Source organism: Oncorhynchus gorbuscha, linkage group LG07 (genome assembly GCF_021184085.1).
Source record: "Oncorhynchus gorbuscha isolate QuinsamMale2020 ecotype Even-year linkage group LG07, OgorEven_v1.0, whole genome shotgun sequence".
NCBI classification, from domain to species: domain Eukaryota; kingdom Metazoa; phylum Chordata; class Actinopteri; order Salmoniformes; family Salmonidae; genus Oncorhynchus; species Oncorhynchus gorbuscha.
This window is the reverse complement of record NC_060179.1, coordinates 760,365-780,213: the sequence shown is the minus strand read 5'-3', so window position 1 is coordinate 780,213 and position 19,849 is coordinate 760,365. Positions and strand designations below refer to the sequence as shown.

The window sequence follows — 19,849 nt, the reverse complement described above, 5'->3', positions numbered from 1 at the left end:
CATAGAATAGATCTACAGATTATTAAACTGGCTTTCAATGAGAATGACAGATCTATAACAATATGTCTATGTGAATTTTGTGGGGTCATCAAAAAATGTAGATAATGCCGTTTTAATTATTCTATCAACTGTTGTCATGTTTAAAATGTTTACAAACTTGAAGAACGTGAAGGCAAAATGATAAATTAGTCTGGTGGGGGTTTTACAGTGAAGATGAACTGTGACATTATTCAAACAAACTCCCCCCTTTCTGATGTCACTAAATGAGTTAATCTCTATTCTGAAACAGCAATGTAAACTAAATGAGTTAATCTCTATTCTGAAACATGGACAAAGCCCTTACCCGTGGTATATTGGCCATATATCACAAACCTCCCGAGGTGCCTTATTGCTATTATAAACTGGTTACCAACATAATTAGAGCAGTAAAAATAACTTTTGTCATACCGGTGGTATACTGATATACCATGGCTTTCAAACAACCAGCATTCAGGGCTCGAACCACCCAGTTTATAATCCCTCTTCTAAAACAGCAATGTAACTAAACGAGTTAATCCCTCTTCTAAAACAGCAATGTAACTAAACGAGTTAATCCCTCTTCTAAAACAGCAATGTAACTAAACGAGTTAATCCCTCTTCTAAAACAGCAATGTAACTAAACGAGTTAATCCCTCTTCTAAAACAGCAATGTAACTAAACGAGTTAATCCCTCTTCTAAAACAGCAATGTAACTAAACGAGTTAATCCCTCTTCAATGTAATTTGAGTAAATTATCTAGAGCACATCAGTGTTTACCATCAGATTAAAGAAACATTCTGTGTCACATCAGCAAGTTGAATGAACCCATTCCCCTCTATCTATCCCTATCCTCTAACCCTGTATATCCACACCGCTTAGCAGTTTACCCTCTGCGTGTAAAAAGAAAAGTGAAAAAACACATCTAAACATCAGAACAGAGCAGGCAGAACAGAGCTGTTTCCCCAACAGAACAGAGCAGGCAGAACAGAGCTGTTTCTCCATCAGAACAGAGCTGTTTCTCCAACAGAACAGAGCTGTTTCCCCAACAGAACAGAGCTGTTTCTCCAACAGAACAGAGCTGTTTCTCCAACAGAACAGAGCTGTTTCTCCAACAGAACAGAGCTGTTTCTCCAACAGAACAGAGCAGGCAGAACAGAGCTGTTTCTCCATCAGAACAGAGCTGTTTCTCCAACAGAACAGAGCTGTTTCCCCAACAGAACAGAGCTGTTTCTCCAACAGAACAGAGCTGTTTCCCCAACAGAACAGAGCTGTGTCATGTTTGTCATTTATTGTCATGTCTTGTCCCTGTGCTCCCCATGCTATTCGTTTCCCTCTGCTGGTCTTGTTTGGTTCTATCCCTCTCTCTCCCCCTCCCTCTCTCACTCTCTCGCTCTCTCTTCTCTCTGTCGTTCCGTTCCTGCTCCCAGCTGTTCCTATTCCCCTAATCATCATTTAGTCTTCCCACACCTGTTCCCGATCCTTTCCCCTGATTAGAGTCCCTATTTATTCCTTTGTGATCCGTTCCTGTGCCGTCGGTTCCTTGTATTGTATTCACCATGCTGTGATTGCGTTTCGCCCTGTCCTGTCGTGTTTTTTGCCGTGATTGTGTATCACCCTGTCCTGTCGTGTTTTGTGCCTTCATCAGACGCTGCGTGTGAGCAGGTGTCTCAGTCGACTACGGCCTGCGCCTACCCGAAGCGACCTGCAGTCTGTGGCCGCTTCTCCAGTTGTTTTCCCTTCTACAAATCTAGAGGATTTCAGTTATTCCGTTTTGAACATTAATAAACTCTGTTTCTGTTAAGTCGCGTTTGGGTCCTCTTTCACCTGCACGACAGAAGGAACCGACCAAGGAATGGACCCAGCGACTTCAGACGCTCGTTACACTGCCGTCGAGATCCAAGGAGCCATGCTCGGCAGACACGAGCAGGAATTGTCTGCTGCTCGCCAGGCCGTGGAAAACCTGGCTGCTCAGGTTTCCGACCTCTCTGGACAGTTCCAGAGTCTACGTCTCGTGCCACCTGTTACTTCCTGGCCTGCCGAGCCTCCAGAACCTAGGGTTAATAACCCACCTTGCTACTCCGGGCAGCCCACTGAATGCCGCTCCTTTCTCACGCAGTGTGAGATTGTGTTCTCTCTCCAACCCAACACATACTCTAGAGAGAGAGCTCGGGTTGCTTACGTCATTTCACTCCTTACTGGCCGGGCTCGAGAATGGGGCACAGCTATCTGGGAGGCAAGGGCTGTTTGCTCTAACGATTTCCAGAACTTTAAAGAGGAGATGATTCGGGTTTTTGACCGTTCAGTTTTTGGTGGGGAGGCTTCTAGGGCCCTGGCTTCCTTATGCCAGGGTGAACGGTCCATAACGGATTATTCCATTGAGTTTCGCACTCTTGCTGCCTCTAGTGAGTGGAACGAGCCGGCGCTGCTCGCTCGTTTTCTGGAGGGACTCCACGCTGTGGTTAAGGATGAGATTCTCTCCCGGGAGGTTCCTTCAGATGTGGACTCTTTGATTGCTCTCGCCATCCGCATAGAACGACGGGTAGATCTTCGTCACCGGGCTCGTGGAAGAGAGCTCGCATCAACGGTGTTTCCCTGCTCCGCATCGCAACCATCTCCCCCTCTGGCTTTGAGACTGAGCCCATGCAGCTGGGAGGGATTCGCATCTCGAATAAGGAGAGGGAACGGAGGATCACCAACCGCCTGTGCCTCTATTGTGGAGTTGCTGGACATTTTGTTAATTCATGTCCAGTAAAGCCAGAGCTCATCTGTAAGCGGAGGGCTACAGGTGAGCGCAACTACTCAAGTCTCTCCATCAAAGTCCTGTACTACTTTGTCGGTCCACCTACGCTGGACCGGTTCGGGCGCTACATGTAGTGCCTTGATAGACTCTGGGGCTGAGGGTTGTTTCATGGACGAAGCATGGGTTCGGAAACATGACATTCCTTTCAGAGAGTTAGATAAGCCTACGCCCATGTTCGCCTTAGATGGTAGTCATCTTCCCAGTATCAGATTTGAGACACTACCTTTAACCCTCACAGTATCTGGTAACCACAGTGAGACTATTTCTTTTTTGATTTTCCGTTCACCGTTTACACCTGTTGTTTTGGGTCATCCCTGGCTAGTATGTCATAATCCTTCTATTAATTGGTCTAGTAATTCTATCCTATCCTGGAACGTTTCTTGTCATGTGAAGTGTTTAATGTCTGCCATCCCTCCCGTTTCTTCTGTCCCTACTTCTCAGGAGGAACCTGGCGATTTGACAGGAGTGCCGGAGGAATATCATGATCTGCGCACGGTCTTCAGTCGGTCCCGAGCCAACTCCCTTCCTCCTCACCGGTCGTATGATTGTAGTATTGATCTCCTTCCGGGGACCACTCCTCCTCGAGGTAGACTATACTCTCTGTCGGCTCCCGAACGTAAGGCTCTCGAGGATTATTTGTCTGTGTCTCTTGACGCCGGTACCATAGTGCCTTCTTCCTCTCCGGCCGGGGCGGGGTTCTTTTTGTTAAGAAGAAGGACGGTACTCTGCGCCCCTGCGTGGATTATCGAGGGCTGAATGACATAACGGTTAAGAATCGTTATCCGCTTCCCCTTATGTCATCAGCCTTCGAGATTCTGCAGGGAGCCAGGTGCTTTACTAAGTTGGACCTTCGTAACGCTTACCATCTCGTGCGCATCAGAGAGGGGACGAGTGGAAAACGGCGTTTAATACTCCGTTAGGGCATTTTGAGTACCGGGTTCTGCCGTTCGGTCTCGCCAATGCGCCAGCTGTTTTTCAGGCATTAGTTAATGATGTTCTGAGAGACATGCTGAACATTTTTGTTTTTGTTTATCTTGACGATATCCTGATTTTTTTCTCCGTCACTCGAGATTCATGTTCAGCACGTTCGACGTGTTCTACAGCGCCTTTTAGAGAATTGTCTCTACGTAAAGGCTGAGAAGTGCTCTTTTCATGTCTCCTCCGTTACTTTTCTCGGTTCCGTTATTTCCGCTGAAGGCATTCAGATGGATTCCGCTAAGGTCCAAGCTGTCAGTGATTGGCCCGTTCCAAGGTCACGTGTCGAGTTGCAGCGCTTTTAGGTTTCGCTAATTTCTATCGGCGTTTCATTCGTAATTTCGGTCAAGTTGCTGCCCCTCTCACAGCTCTTACTTCTGTCAAGACGTGTTTTAAGTGGTCCGGTTCCGCCCAGGGAGCTTTTGATCTTCTAAAAGAACGTTTACGTCCGCTCCTATCCTCGTTACTCCTGACGTCACTAGACAATTCATTGTCGAGGTTGACGCTTCAGAGGTAGGCGTGGGAGCCATTCTATCCCAGCGCTTCCAGTCTGACGATAAGGTTCATCCTTGCGCTTATTTTTCTCATCGCCTGTCGCCATCTGAGCGCAACTATGATGTGGGTAACCGTGAACTGCTCGCCATCCGCTTAGCCCTAGGCGAATGGCGACAGTGGTTGGAGGGGCGACCGTTCCTTTTGTCGTTTGGACAGACCATAAGAACCTTGAGTACATCCGTTCTGCCAAACGACTTAATGCCCGTCAAGCTCGTTGGGCGTTGTTTTTCGCTCGTTTCGAGTTTGTGATTTCTTACCGTCCGGGTAGCAAGAACACCAAGCCTGATGCCTTATCCCGTCTGTTTAGTTCTTCTGTGGCTTCTACTGATCCCGAGGGGATTCTTCCTTATGGGCGTGTTGTCGGGTTAACAGTCTGGGGAATTGAAAGACAGGTTAAGCAAGCACTCACGCACACTGCGTCGCCGCGCGCTTGTCCTAGTAACCTCCTTTCGTTCCTGTTTCCACTCGTCTGGCCGTTCTTCAGTGGGCTCACTCTGCCAAGTTAGCGGGTCATCCCGGTGTTCGAGGCACTCTTGCGTCTATTCGCCAGCGCTTTTGGTGGCCGACTCAGGAGCGTGACACGCGCCGTTTCGTGGCTGCCTGTTCGGACTGCGCGCAGACTAAGTCGGGTAACTCTCCTCCTGCCGGTCGTCTCAGACCGCTCCCCATTCCTTCTCGACCATGGTCTCACATTGCCTTAGACTTCATTACCGGTCTGCCTTTGTCTGCGGGGAAGACTGTGATTCTGACGGTTGTCGATAGGTTCTCTAAGGCGGCACATTTCATTCCCTCGCTAAACTTCCTTCCGCTAAGGAGACGGCACAAATCATTATTGAGAATGTATTCAGAATTCATGGCCTCCCGTTAGACGCCGTTTCAGACAGAGGTCCGCAATTCACGTCACAGTTTTGGAGGGAGTTCTGTCGTTTGATTGGTGCGTCCGTCAGTCTCTCTTCCGGGTTTCATCCCCAGTCTAACGGTCAAGCAGAGAGGGCCAATCAGACGATTGGTCGCATACTACGCAGCCTTTCTTTCAGAAACCCTGCGTCTTGGGCAGAACAGCTCCCCTGGGCAGAATACGCTCACAATTCGCTTCCTTCGTCTGCTACCGGGTTATCTCCGTTTCAGAGTAGTCTGGGTTACCAGCCTCCTCTGTTCTCATCCCAGCTTGCCGAGTCCAGCGTTCCCTCCGCTCAAGCGTTTGTCCAACGTTGTGAGCGCACCTGGAGGAGGGTGAGGTCTGCACTTTGCCGTTACAGGGCACAGACGGTGAGAGCCGCCAATAAACGCAGGATTAAGAGTCCAAGGTATTGTTGCGGCCAGAGAGTGTGGCTTTCCACTCGCAACCTTCCTCTTACGACAGCTTCTCGTAAGTTGACTCCGCGGTTCATTGGTCCGTTCCGTGTCTCCCAGGTCGTCAATCCTGTCGCTGTGCGACTGCTTCTTCCGCGACATCTTCGTCGCGTCCATCCTGTCTTCCATGTCTCCTGTGTTAAGCCCTTTCTTCGCACCCCGTTCGTCTTCCCTCCCCCCTCCCGTCCTTGTCGAGAGCGCACCTATTTACAAGGTACATAAAATTATGGACATGCGTTCTCGGGGACGGGGTCACCAATACCTAGTGGATTGGGAGGGTTACGGTCCTGAGGAGAGGAGTTGGGTTCCGTCTCGGGACGTGCTGGACCGTTCGCTCATCGATGATTTCCTCCGTTGCCGCCAGGATTCCTCCTCGAGTGCGCCAGGAGGCGCTCGGTGAGTGGGGGGTACTGTCATGTTTGTCATTTATTGTCATGTCTTGTCCCTGTGCTCCCCATGCTATTCGTTTCCCTCTGCTGGTCTTGTTTGGTTCTATCCCTCTCTCTCCCCCTCCCTCTCTCACTCTCTCGCTCTCTCTTCTCTCTGTCGTTCCGTTCCTGCTCCCAGCTGTTCCTATTCCCCTAATCATCATTTAGTCTTCCCACACCTGTTCCCGATCCTTTCCCCTGATTAGAGTCCCTATTTATTCCTTTGTGATCCGTTCCTGTGCCGTCGGTTCCTTGTATTGTATTCACCATGCTGTGATTGCGTTTCGCCCTGTCCTGTCGTGTTTTTTGCCGTGATTGTGTATCACCCTGTCCTGTCGTGTTTTGTGCCTTCATCAGACGCTGCGTGTGAGCAGGTGTCTCAGTCGACTACGGCCTGCGCCTACCCGAAGCGACCTGCAGTCTGTGGCCGCTTCTCCAGTTGTTTTCCCTTCTACAAATCTAGAGGATTTCAGTTATTCCGTTTTGAACATTAATAAACTCTGTTTCTGTTAAGTCGCGTTTGGGTCCTCTTTCACCTGCACGACAAGCTGTTTCTCCAACAGAACAGAGCTGTTTCTCCAACAGAACAGAACTGTTTCTCCAACAGAACAGAGCAGGCAGAACAGAGCTGTTTCTCCATCAGAACAGAGCTGTTTCTCCAACAGAACAGAGCAGGCAGAACAGAGCTGTTTCCCCAACAGAACAGAGCAGGCAGAACAGAGCTGTTTCTCCATCAGAACAGAGCTGTTTCCCCAACAGAACAGAGCTGTTTCTCCAACAGAACAGAGCTGTTTCTCCAACAGAACAGAGCAGGCAGAACAGAGCTGTTCCCCCAACAGAACAGAGCTGATTCTCCAACAGAACAGAGCAGGCAGAACAGAGCTGTTTCCCCAACAGAGCAGAGCTGATTCTCCAACAGAACAGAGCTGTTTCTCCATCAGAACAGAGCTGTTTCTCCAACAGAACAGAGCAGGCAGAACAGAGCTGTTTCTCCATCAGAACAGAGCTGTTTCCCCAACAGAACAGAGCTGTTTCCCCAACAGAACAGAGCAGGCAGAACAGAGCTGTTTCTCCAACAGAACAGAGCTGTTTCCCCAACAGAACAGAGCTGTTTCTCCATCAGAACAGAGCTGTTTCCCCAACAGAACAGAGCAGCCAGAACAGAGCTGTTTCTCCAACAGAACAGAGCTGTTACCCCAAAAGAACAGAGCTGTTTCTCCAACAGAACAGAGCAGGCAGAACAGAGCTGTTTCTCCAACAGAACAGAGCAGGCAGAACAGAGCTGTTTCTCCAACAGAACAGAGCTGTTTCTCCAACAGAACAGAGCTGTTTCTCCAACAGAACAGAGCAGGCAGAACAGAGCTGTTTCTCCAACAGAACAGAGCAGGCAGAACAGAGCTGTTTCTCCATCAGAACAGAGCTGTTTCTCCAACAGAACAGAGCAGGCAGAACAGAGCTGTTTCCCCAACAGAACAGAGCTGTTTCTCCAATAGAACAGAGCTGTTTCTCCAACAGAAGAGAGCTGTTTCTCCAACAGAACAGAGCTGTTTCTCCAACAGAACAGAGCTGTTTCCCCAACAGAACAGAGCTGTTTCCCCAACAGAACAGAGCTGTTTCCCCAACAGAACAGAGCTGCTTCTCCAACAGAACAGAGCAGGCAGAACAGAGCTGTTTCCCCAACAGAACAGAGCTGTTTCCCCAACAGAACAGAGCAGGCAGAACAGAGCTGTTTCCCCAACAGAACAGAGCTGTTTCCCCAACAGAACATAGCTGTTTCTCCAACAGAACAGAGCTGTTTCTCCAACAGAACAGAGCTGTTTCTCCAACAGAACAGAGCAGGCAGAACAGAGCTGTTACCCCAACAGAACAGAGCTGTTTCTCCAACACAACAGAGCTGTTTCTCCAACAGAACAGAGCAGGCAGAACAGAGCTGTTTCCCCAACAGAACAGAGCTGTTTCTCCAACAGAACATAGCTGTTTCTCCAACAGAACAGAGCTGTTTCTCCAACAGAACAGAGCTGTTTCTCCAACAGAACAGAGCAGGCAGAACAGAGCTGTTACCCCAACAGAACAGAGCTGTTTCTCCAACAGAACAGAGCTGTTTCTCCAACAGAACAGAGCTGTTTCTCCAACAGAACAGAGCTGTTTCTCCAACAGAACAGAGCAGGCAGAACAGAGCTGTTTCTCCAACAGAACAGAGCTGTTTCCCCAACAGAACAGAGCAGGCAGAACAGAGCTGTTTCTCCAACAGAACAGAGCTGTTTCTCCAACAGAACAGAGCAGGCAGAACAGAGCTGTTTCTCCAACAGAACAGAGCTGTTTCTCCAACAGAACAGAGCAGGCAGAACAGAGCTGTTTCTCCAACAGAACAGAGCAGGCAGAACAGAGCTGTTTCTCCAACAGAACAGAGCTGTTTCTCCAACACAACAGAGCTGTTTCTCCAACAGAACAGAGCAGGCAGAACAGAGCTGTTTCCCCAACAGAACAGAGCTGTTTCTCCAACACAACAGAGCTGTTTCTCCAACAGAACAGAGCAGGCAGAACAGAGCTGTTTCCCCAACAGAACAGAGCTGTTTCTCCAACAGAACAGAGCTGTTTCTCCAACAGAACAGAGCTGTTTCTCCAACAGAACAGAGCTGTTTCTCCAACAGAACAGAGCTGTTACCCCAACAGAACAGAGCTGTTTCTCCAACAGAACAGAGCAGGCAGAACAGAGCTGTTTCTCCAACAGAACAGAGCTGTTTCTCCAACAGAACAGAGCTGTTTCTCCAACAGAACAGAGCGGTTTCTCCAACAGAACAGAGCTGTTTCCACAACAGAACAGAGCTGTTTCCCCAACAGAACAGAGCACGCAGAACAGAGCTGTTTCCCCAACAGAACAGAGCTGTTTCTCCAACAGAACAGAGCAGGCAGAACAGAGCTGTTACCCAACAGAACAGAGCTGTTTCCCCAACAGAACAGAGCTGTTTCTCCAACAGAACAGAGCAGGCAGAACAGAGCTGTTTCCCCAACAGAACAGAGCTGTTTCCCCAACAGAACAGAGCTGTTTCTCCAACAGAACAGAGCTGTTTCCCCAACAGAACAGAGCTGTTTCTCCAACAGAACAGAGCAGGCAGAACAGAGCTGTTTCTCCAACAGAACAGAGCTGTTTCTCCAACAGAACAGAGCAGGCAGAACAGAGCTGTTTCTCCAACAGAACAGAGCTGTTTCCCCAACAGAACAGAGCTGTTTCCCCAACAGAACAGAGCTGTTTCCCCAACAGAACAGAGCTGTTTCCCCAACAGAACAGAGCAGGCAGAACAGAGCTGTTTCCCCAACAGAACAGAGCAGGCAGAACAGAGCTGTTTGACCAACAGAACAGAGCTGGTTCCCAACAAAACAGAGCTGTTTCTCCAACAGAACAGAGCAGGCAGAACAGAGCTGTTTCCCCAACAGAGCAGGCAGAACAGAGCTGTTTCCCCAACAGAGCAGGCAGAACAGAGCTGTTTCCCCAACAAAACAGAGCTGTTTCCCCAACAGAACAGAGCTGTTTCCCCAACAGAACAGAGCTGTTTCCCCAACAGAACAGAGCTGGGAGAAAATATCTGTTTCCCAGCACCAGGGAGAGGAGGCTAACACAGTGCTAGGACCAGGCTAACAGCACCAGGCTAATGGCTAACGATACCAGGGAGGGCAGGTTAACACAGTGCTAGGACCAGGCTAACAGCACCAGGCTAATGGCTAACGATACCAGGGAGGGCAGGTTAACACAGTGCTAGGACCAGGCTAACAGCACCAGGCTAACAGCACCAGGCTAATGACTAACGATACCAGGGAGGGCAGGTTAACACAGTGCTAGGACCAGGCTAACAGCACCAGGCAAATTTTTATGTATTTGTTTTATTTCACCTTTATTTAACCAGGTAGGCAAGTTGAGAATAAGTTCTCATTTACAATTGCGAGCTGGCCAAGATAAAGCAAAGCAGTTCAACACATACAACGACACAGAGTTACACATGGAGTAAAACAAACATACAGTCAATAATACAGTAGAAACAAGACTATATACGATGTAAGCAAATGAGGTGAGAAGGGAGGTAAAGGCAAAAAAGGCCATGGTGGAAAAGTAAATACAATATAGCAAGTAAAACACTGGAATGGTAGATTTGCAGTGGAAGAATGTGCAAAGTAGAAATAAAAATAAATGGGGTGCAAAGGAGCAAAATACATTAATTAATTAAATACAGTAGGGAAAGAGGTAGTTGTTTGGGCTAAATTATAGGTGGGCTATGTACAGGTGCAGTAATCTGTGAGCTGCTATGACAGTTGGTGCTTAAAGCTAGAGAGGGAGATAAGTGTTTCCAGTTTCAGAGATTTTTGTAGTTCGTTCCAGTCATTGGCAGCAGAGAACTGGATGGAGAGGTGGCCAAAGAAAGAATTGGTTTTGGGGGTGACCAGAGAGATATGCTGCTGGAGCGCGTGCTACAGGTGGGTGATGCTATGGTGACCAGCGAGCTGAGATAAGGGGGGACTTTACCTAGCAGGGTCTTGTAGATGACATGGAGCCAGTGGGTTTGACGACGAGTATGAAGCGAGGGCCAGCCAACGAGAGCGTACAGGTCGCAATGGTGGGTAGTATATGGGGCTTTGGTGACAAAACGGATTGCACTGTGATAGACTGCATCCAATTTGTTGAGTAGGGTATTGGAGGCTATTTTATAAATGACATCGCCGAAGTTGAGGATTGGTAGGATGGTTAGTTTTACAAGGGTGTGTTTGGCAGCATGAGTGAAGGATGCTTTGTTGCGAAATAGGAAGCCAATTTTAGATTTAACTTTGGATTGGAGATGTTTGATATGGGTCTGGAAGGAGAGTTTACAGTCTAACCAGACACCTAGGCATTTGTAGTTGTCCACGTATTCTAAGTCAGAGCCGTCCAGAGTAGTGATGTTGGACAGGCCGGCAGATGCAGGCAGCGATCGGGTGAAGAGCATGCATTTAGTTTTACTGGTATTTAAGAGCAGTTGGAGGCCACGGAAGGAGAGTTGTATGGCATTGAAGCCTGTCTGGAGGTTAGTTAACACAGTGTCCAAAGAAGGGCCAGAAGTATACAGAATGGTGTCGTCTGCGTAGAGGTGGATCAGAGACTCACCGGCAGCAAGAGCGACATCATTGATGTATACAGAGAAGAGAGTCGGTCCAAGAATTGAACCCTGTGGCACCCCCATAGAGACTGCCAGAGGTCCGGACAGCAGACCCTCCGATTTGACACACTGAACTCTATCACAGAAATAGTTGGTGCACCAGGCGAGGTGGTCATTTGAGAAACCAAGGCTGTCGAGTCTGCCGATGAGGATGTGGTGATTCACAGAGTCGAAAGCCTTGGCCAGATCAATGAATACGGCTGCACAGTATTGTTTCTTATCGATGGCGGTTAAGATATCGTTTAGGACCTTGAGCGTGGCTGAGGTGCACCCATGACCAGCTCTGAAACCAGATTGCATAGCAGAGAAGGTATGGTGAGATTCGAAATGGTCGGTAATCTGTTTGTTGACTTGGCTTTCGAAGACCTTAGAAAGGCAGGGTAGGATAGATATAGGTCTGTAGCAGTTTGGGTCAAGAGTGTCCCCCCCTTTGAAGCGGGGGATGACTGCAGCTGCTTTCTAATCTTTGGGAATCTCAGATGACAGGAAAGAGAGGTTGAACAGGCTAGTAATAGGGTGGCAACAATTTTGGCAGGTAATTTTAGAAAGAAGGGGTCCAGATTGTCTAGCCCGGCTGATTTGTAGGGGTCCAGATTTTGCAGCTTTTTCATTACATCAGCTGACTGGATTTGGGAGAAGGAGAAATGGGGAAGGCTTGGGCGAGTTGCTGTGGGGGGTGCAGTGCTGTTGACCGGGGTAGGAATAGCCAGGTGGAAAGCATGGCCAGCCGTAGAAAAATGCTTATTGAAATTCCCAATTATAGTGGATTTATCAGCTAATGGCTAACGATACCAGGGAGGACAAGTTAACACAGTGCCAGGACCAGGCTAACAGAACAAGGACAGGCTAATGGCATCAGGAAGAGCAGGTTAACACAGTGCTAGGACCAGGCTAACAGAACAAGGACAGGCTAATGGCACCAGGAAGAGCAGGTTAACACAGTGCTAGGACCAGGCTTACAGAACAAGGACAGGCTAATGGCACCAGGAAGAGCAGGTTAACACAGTGCTAGGACCAGGCTTACAGAACAAGGACAGGCTAATGGCACCAGGAAGAGCAGGTTAACACAGTGCTAGGACCAGGCTTACAGAACAAGGACAGGCTAATGGCACCAGGAAGAGCAGGTTAACACAGTGCTAGGACCAGGCTTACAGCACCAGGACAGGCTAATGGCACCAGGGAGCACAGGTTAACACAGTGCTAGGATCAGGCTAATGGCTAGCAGCACCAGGACAGGCTAATGGCACCAGGAAGGGCAGGCTAACACGGTGCTAGGACCAGGCTAACAGCACCAGAGAGGGCAATAGTACAGTTTGTCCATTTTGAGACGCTGTAGCCAGTATATACTTCCTCAAAATAGTCTAAGCTAAGCTAATCTAAGCTAACTCAAGAAACCTGTCATTAATTTGGACTTTTTGCATTTTTATGAAAGCGAGTCGTCTACCATTGATTGACAAAGACTGTATTGAAAAATCCCTTCTGTTGAACAATCACTGACAAAGGGGTGTAGACTTCGGCTTGCCTCAAGAAAAAAAATGTGTGCCCAAACCAGAAAAATTACCGACATCCAGAGCGAACAAATACGCACCAGGGAGGGAGGGCTAACAGCACCAGGGAGGGAGGGAGGGCTAACGGCACCAGGGAGGGAGGGAGGGCTAACGGCACCAGGGAGGGAGGACTAACGGCACCAGGGAGGGAGGGGCTAACGGCACCAAGGAGGGAGGGCGGGCTAACGGCACCAAGGAGGGAGGGGCTAACGGCATCAAGGAGGGAGGGCTAACGGCACCAAGGAGGGAGGGGCTAACGGCACCAGGGAGGGAGGGGCTAACGGCACCAGGGAGGGAGGGGCTAACGGCACCAGGGAGGGAGGGGCTAACGGCACCAGGGAGGGAGGGGCTAACGGCACCAGGGAGGGAGGGCTAACGGCACCAGGGAGGGAGGGCTAACGGCACCAGGGAGGGAGGGCTAATGGCACCAAGGAGGGCGGGCTAACGGCACCAGGGAGGGAGGGCTAATGGCACCAAGGAGGGCGTGCTAACGGCACCAGGGAGGGAGGGCTAATGGCACCAAGGAGGGCGGGCTAACGGCACCAGGGAGGGAGGGCTAATGGCACCAAGGAGGGAGGGCTAACAGCACCAGGGAGGGAGGGCTAATGGCACCAAGAAGGGCGGGCTAACGGCACCAGGGAGGGAGGGCTAATGGCACCAAGGAGGGGGGGCTAACGGCACCAGGGAGGGAGGGCTAATGGCACCAAGGAGGGCGGGCTAACGGCACCAGGGAGGGAGGGCTAATGGCACCAAGGAGGGCGGGCTAACGGCACCAGGGAGGGAGGGCTAACGGCACCAAGGAGGGAGGGGCTAACGGCATCAGGGAGGGAGGGCTAACGGCACCAAGGAGGGACGGAGGGCTAACGGCACTAAGGAGGGAGGGGCTAACGGCACCAAGGAGGGAGTGCTATCGGCACCAGGGAGGGAGGGGCTAACGGCATCAAGGAGGGAGGGCTAACGGCACCAGGGAGGGAGGGGCTAACTGCACCAGGGAGGGAGGGGCTAACTGCACCAGGGAGGGAGGGGCTAACGGCACCAGGGAGGGAGGAGCTAACGGCATCAAGGGGGGAGGGCTAACGGCATCAAGGGGGAGGGCTAACGGCATCAAGGGGGAGGGCTAACGGCACCAAGGGGGGAGGGCAAACGGCACCAAGGACGGAGGGCTAACGGCACCAAGGAGGGAGGGCTAACGGCACCAAGGAGGGAGGGCTAACGGCACCAAGGAGGGAGGGCTAACGGCACCAAGGAGGGAGGGCTAACGGCACCAAGGAGGGAGGGCTAACGGCACCAAGGAGGGAGGGCTAACCGCACCAAGGAGGGAGGGCTAACGGCATCAAGGAGGGAGGGCTAACGGCACCAAGGAGGGAGGGGCTAACGGCATCAAGGAGGGAGGGCTAACGGCACCAAGGAGGGAGGGCTAACGGCACCAAGGAGGGAGGGCTAACGGCACCAAGGAGGGAGGGGCTAACGGCATCAAGGAGGGAGGGAGGGCTAACGGCACCAAGGAGGGAGGGGCTAACGGCATCAAGGAGGGAGGGAGGGCTAACGGCACCAAGGAGGGAGGGAGGGCTAACGGCACCAAGGAGGGAGGGAGGGCTAACGGCACTAAGGAGGGAGCGGCTAACGGCATCAAGGAGGGCTAACAGCACCAAGGAGGGAGGGCTAACGGATCAAGGAGGGAGGGCTAACGGCACCAAGGAGGGAGGGGCTATCGGCACCAAGGAAGGAGGGCTAACGGCACCCAGGAGGGAGGAGCTAACGGCATCAGGGAGGGAGGGCTAACGGCATCAGGGAGGGAGGGCTAACGGATCAAGGAGGGAGGGCTAACGGCACCAAGGAGGGAGGGGCTATCGGCACCAAGGAGGGAGTGCTATCCTGACCAGGGAGGCAGGGGCTAACGGCACCAAGGAGGGAGGGCTATCGGCACCAAGGAGGGAGTGCTATCGGCACCAAGGAGGGAGAGCTAATGGCATCAGGGAGGGAGGGCTAACGGCATCAGGGAGGGAGGGCTAACGGCATCAGGGAGGGAGGGCTAACGGCATCAGGGAGGGAGGGCTAACGGCATCAGGGAGGGAGGGCTAACGGCATCAGGGAGGGAGGGCTAACGGCATCAGGGAGGGAGGGCTAACGGCATCAGGGAGGGAGGGCTAACGGCATCAGGGAGGGAGGGCTAACGGCATCAGGGAGGGAGGGCTAACGGCATCAGGGAGGGAGGGCTAACGGCATCAGGGAGGGAGGGCTAAGGGCACCAGGAAGGGAGCGCGGGCAGGCTAACCCCGTTGACCTGACCCAGATATTATCCAGCAGAGCCTCCCTCTACATCCAGATGTGATGCTCCATGGGATTACTAACTCCACTGCTGTCTCCCTCCACCTCTCTACACACAAAGCCACATGCTGCTCTAATGAGGCATCCCAACATGACCCCGCAGTCCATCTACCCTGGTCTGTCTGCACGAGCACAGCTCTCTCTATCTCTGTGTTAATCTCTCTTTCTCTCTCTCCCAGTTTATCTCGCTCTCCCTGCCTCTCTTTCCTCTCTCTCCCCCTTTCCCCCTCGCCTCCCCCTCTCTCCCTGCCTCTCTTTCCTCTCTCTCCCCCTTTCCCCCCTCGCCTCCCCCTCTCTCCCTGCCTCTCTTTCCTCTCTCTCCCCCTTTCCCCCTCGCCTCCCCCTCTCTCCCTGCCTCTCCACCTCTCCCTCTGTTATCGCATTCTCTCAGGGTCTTCAGCTGAAATCAAGTGTAATAAAAGCAACATAGGGTTCCCTCTTATGTGACTTATGGTTTGACTAGAAATATAAATATTTCAATTTGGTTAATTACTATGTTATTATTATTATGACACATACGTATCTCCATCTGACCCCTAGGACATCTGCTGTCATGTCATGAACAACTGTAAATTAGAATATAGTCATGTAAAACTTCAATGATTAGCAAACTCCAACTTTAGCATACTACTCCAACATATAAAATATTAACTTGTGCGAACAAACTACTGCAAAACAACTGTAAGAAATATTGACTATATGATCTCAGAAAGGAAAGGATTTTAGGGCCTGGCAGAATCCAACTCAGAGTCTTGCGTTAGAATTATACTTTCATCCATGTTTTGCAAAAATTACATTTTCGAAGTTGTTGCTAACATCATACTTTGAATTGTTTAAGGTTAAATTATTAAATCTGAATGTTTAACGTTAGGGTTAAGTACTGCATTAATATCGAAATGTAAAGGTTAGGCATTAGCTCCGAATGGTTAATGTAGGGGTTAAGGTAGGGGTTAAGGTAGGGGTTAAGGTAGGGGTCAAGGTAGGGGTTAAGGTTTAAAACAAAACTCCCAAAAACAACTTTTTTTATCATCTGCAATCCCAAACCACAACACACTAGCAAAACCGAATCCTACTGGAAGGTAAGCGCGCTCACTGTTGCCCCTAGTGTCCGGTTTCTACGTCATCTCCCAACATCTCTCAGACACGGAAGGACGTCGAATACTGACTTGTGTCACGGTGACCTGGCTGGCAGAATCGGTGATCTTGCATTTTAAGCAAATCTGTGATATTTGTGACCGTGGCGAGAGGAGAAGGATGGGGTTTGGGGTGGGCAGTGTCTCTAGACTGTGACATTAAGCTTTATGCTAATTTATCGGGGACAGCCAGTACGCAGATGTCTTGTATTGAAGTTCAGACACGAGAATCACCTGCAACTTACAGATACCACAATGTTACCGTGTCATAACCTACAGACAGCGCATTTAGCTACATTGTCGCTGTATTGTTTACTGTAGGCTGCTAGTGGTTGTAATATAAATGATAAAGTAAACGTGTAATAACACAGCCAGCTGTTTTTTTCCACAGTGGCCCGTTAGTTTCACTCTCTCTCCCCGTATGTAAATATTCACCCGTCACGATCTGATCCTTGCCGAGACATCCCGATATTAAAGAATTTAACTCTTTCTATGCAACAATGTAGCTATCGTAGCCATTACATTCATGTAACAGCTCCAAATGTCAACTTGAGTTCCATGCAAGTTGCAAACTTTACCACGAATAAGTAAATGCAAGAAGTAGCATAAATGACAAATAAAGCAACAAACATTGTGGGACAGAACTAGAGTAAGTTATCAGCCTAGCTAAGTAGCTCAAATGTGGAAGAGATCAAGAAGGGACCAAAAAATTATACAAACGCAGCGCTCTACTGTACCATTTTGATCGGAGGTTTCGAGGCAATAAGGAGTCCCAGTATAACTCCTTATGCATCGACTTCCGTTGGCCATGAAAATGTTCGTTGGATTTTCACATTTCTTCAGTTTCTTCTTCTCCTCAATCTTTTTTCGCCTTCCTAGCATTCAGACAGACAAAAATGCAGAGGCTGCTTTTGCAGAAGGAATTGGTGATTGGAGCTCAGGGATCATATGGGCTTTTTGTCAGAAGTTTTAAAGCGACACGGTACTGCATTAAATACACATTCAAACCTACCGATATTTTTCTTCTTCTGGGTTTTAAATGTGTGGTTAGTAGATTAGGGGTCTGTCAAGGCGGACCACTAAACAGCAGAAAAACATAAGCCCCTGTCTTCAAAAGGTGTGTTTGAGGTGGGAATGGCATAATGCAGACTGACACTGTGGAATTATAAACTGGTCAAATGATGTAATGCTGCTAGTTTACTGTAACCTACAGTAAAGGTTTCATACAGAGTGGAACATCCTGTGGAATAGGGCAGTATAGATTTGTTTTACTTTCACAGTTTTATATTGACTGAGCAACAACTGTGATAAAGAACTGCTTTTAGACAGACAGACAGACAGACAGACAGACAGACAGACAGACAGACAGACAGACAGACAGACAGACAGACAGACAGACAGACAGACAGACAGACAGACAGACAGACAGACAGACAGACAGACAGACAGACAGACAGACAGACAGACAGACAGACAGACAGACAGAGAACAAAGAAACCCCAGAATCTGATTAATTTCATCTCAGGTTGCCAGTCATTAGTTAGACCCCTGAAGGCATGCAGTGTATCAGTGAGGCTCCTGAAGGCATGCAGTGTATCAGTGAGGCTCCTGAAGGCATGCAGTGTATCAGTGAGGCTCCTGAAGGCATGCAGTGTATCAGTGAGGCTCCTGAAGGCATGCTGTATCAGTGAGGCTCCATGCAGTGTATCAGTGAGGCTCCTGAAGGCATGCAGTGTATCAGTGAGGCTCCTGAAGGCATGCAGTGTATCAGTGAGGCTCCTGAAGGCATGCAGTGTATCAGTGAGGCTCCTGAAGGCATGCAGTGTATCAGTGAGGCTCCTGAAGGCATGCAGTGTATCAGTGAGGCTCCTGAAGGCAGCCAAGGACACAACCAGACAGTCTTTTAAAGGCGCACTATACAGAAACCGCCCCAACATTTCCTGGTTGCTAATATTCTAATAGATCTCCTGATGTCAGTTTGTGACAAAACAAGCAGACTATACCATCTTAACCACAGATAATCATTACACCATTTAAACCACTGTATTAAAGCCGATTTGGACATATTTGTATAAAAGACAGAAAATACAGAGCTCTATGTACATTTGTGTAAATATATTAAACATGAATGTATGTGTTGAAAGATTAGGTACCTTTATGATTTATATTTACCCAATTGAGATATATTAATTTGTCAGTGTAATTCAGTTTTTGGCCCCCCCTCTTGCCCATTCATTGTATTGTGATAAGTGTGTTAGGATAAAGGCAGGAAGTTGGGCCTTCGGGAGGGGAGAGTCCTTGCTAGATGCGGGAGCGGTATAGTTTTTTGACCATACAGACATACAAACAGGTCATATTATGTATTTTCCATATCAAGTCATCTTGGCTTTAAGTTGATTGGATAATCATATTTTTGTTAGATATAAGAAGAATAAACATTTTTGTTGCACCATATCCCTGGATCTCATTGAATGTCTGGCCGTTTGGTAAAGTGGAAAGGGAGCCACTACACACTGTGTGAATCATTATACCATCTAAACCACAGAGAATCATTATACCATCTAAACCACAGAGAATCATTGTACCATCTAAACCAGAGAATCATTACACCATCTAAACCACTGTGTGAATCATTATACCATCTAAACCACTGTGTGAATCATTATACCATCTAAACCACTGTGTGAATCATTATACCATCTAAACCAGAGAATCATTATACCATCTAAACCACTGTGTGAATCATTATACCATCTAAACCAGAGAATCATTATACCATCTAAACCACTGTGTGAATCATTACCATAAACCAGAGAATCATTAAATCTAAACCACTGTGTGAATCATTATACCATCTAAACCAGAATCATTATACCATCTAAACCAGAGAATCATTATACCATCTAAACCACTGTGTGAATCATTATACCATCTAAACCACTGTGTGAACCATTATACCATCTAAACCAGAGAATCATTATACCATCTAAACCACTGTGTGAACCATTATACCATCTAACCACTGTGTGAATCATTATACCATCTAAACCACTGTGTGAATCATTATACCATCTAAACCAGAGAATCATTATACCATCTAAACCACTGTGTGAATCATTATACCATCTAAACCACTGTGTGAACCATTATACCATCTAAACCACTGTGTGAATCATTATACCATCTAAACCACTGTGTGAATCATTATACCATCTAAACCACTGTGTGAACCATTACACCATCTAAACCACTGTGTGATTCATTGTACCATCTAAACCACTGTGTGATTCATTGTACCATCTAAACCACAGAGAATCATTGTACCATCTAAACCAGAGAATCATTGTACCATCTAAACCAGAGAATCATTGTACCATCTAATCCACAGAGAATCATTGTACCATCTAAACCAGAGAATCATTGTACCATCTAAACCAGAGAATCATTGTACCATCTAATCCACAGAGAATCATTGTACCATCTAAACCACAGAGAATCATTGTACCATCTAAACCACTGTGTGATTCAT

General features: G+C 48.7%; 1 protein-coding gene across 1 annotated transcript in view; it reads right to left on the bottom strand.

The window, feature by feature from the left end:
• zbtb47b (zinc finger and BTB domain containing 47b) overlaps positions 1–17,315 on the bottom strand; it is a 127,735-nt gene extending 110,420 nt beyond the window's left edge. The window contains exon 1 of the mRNA XM_046355390.1: positions 17,058–17,315. Within this exon, the coding sequence (XP_046211346.1) occupies positions 17,058–17,060 (3 nt within the window). The 5' untranslated portion in view covers positions 17,061–17,315. The remainder of the gene's footprint in view (positions 1–17,057) is intronic.
• Between the last annotated feature and the right edge of the window lie 2,534 nt (positions 17,316–19,849).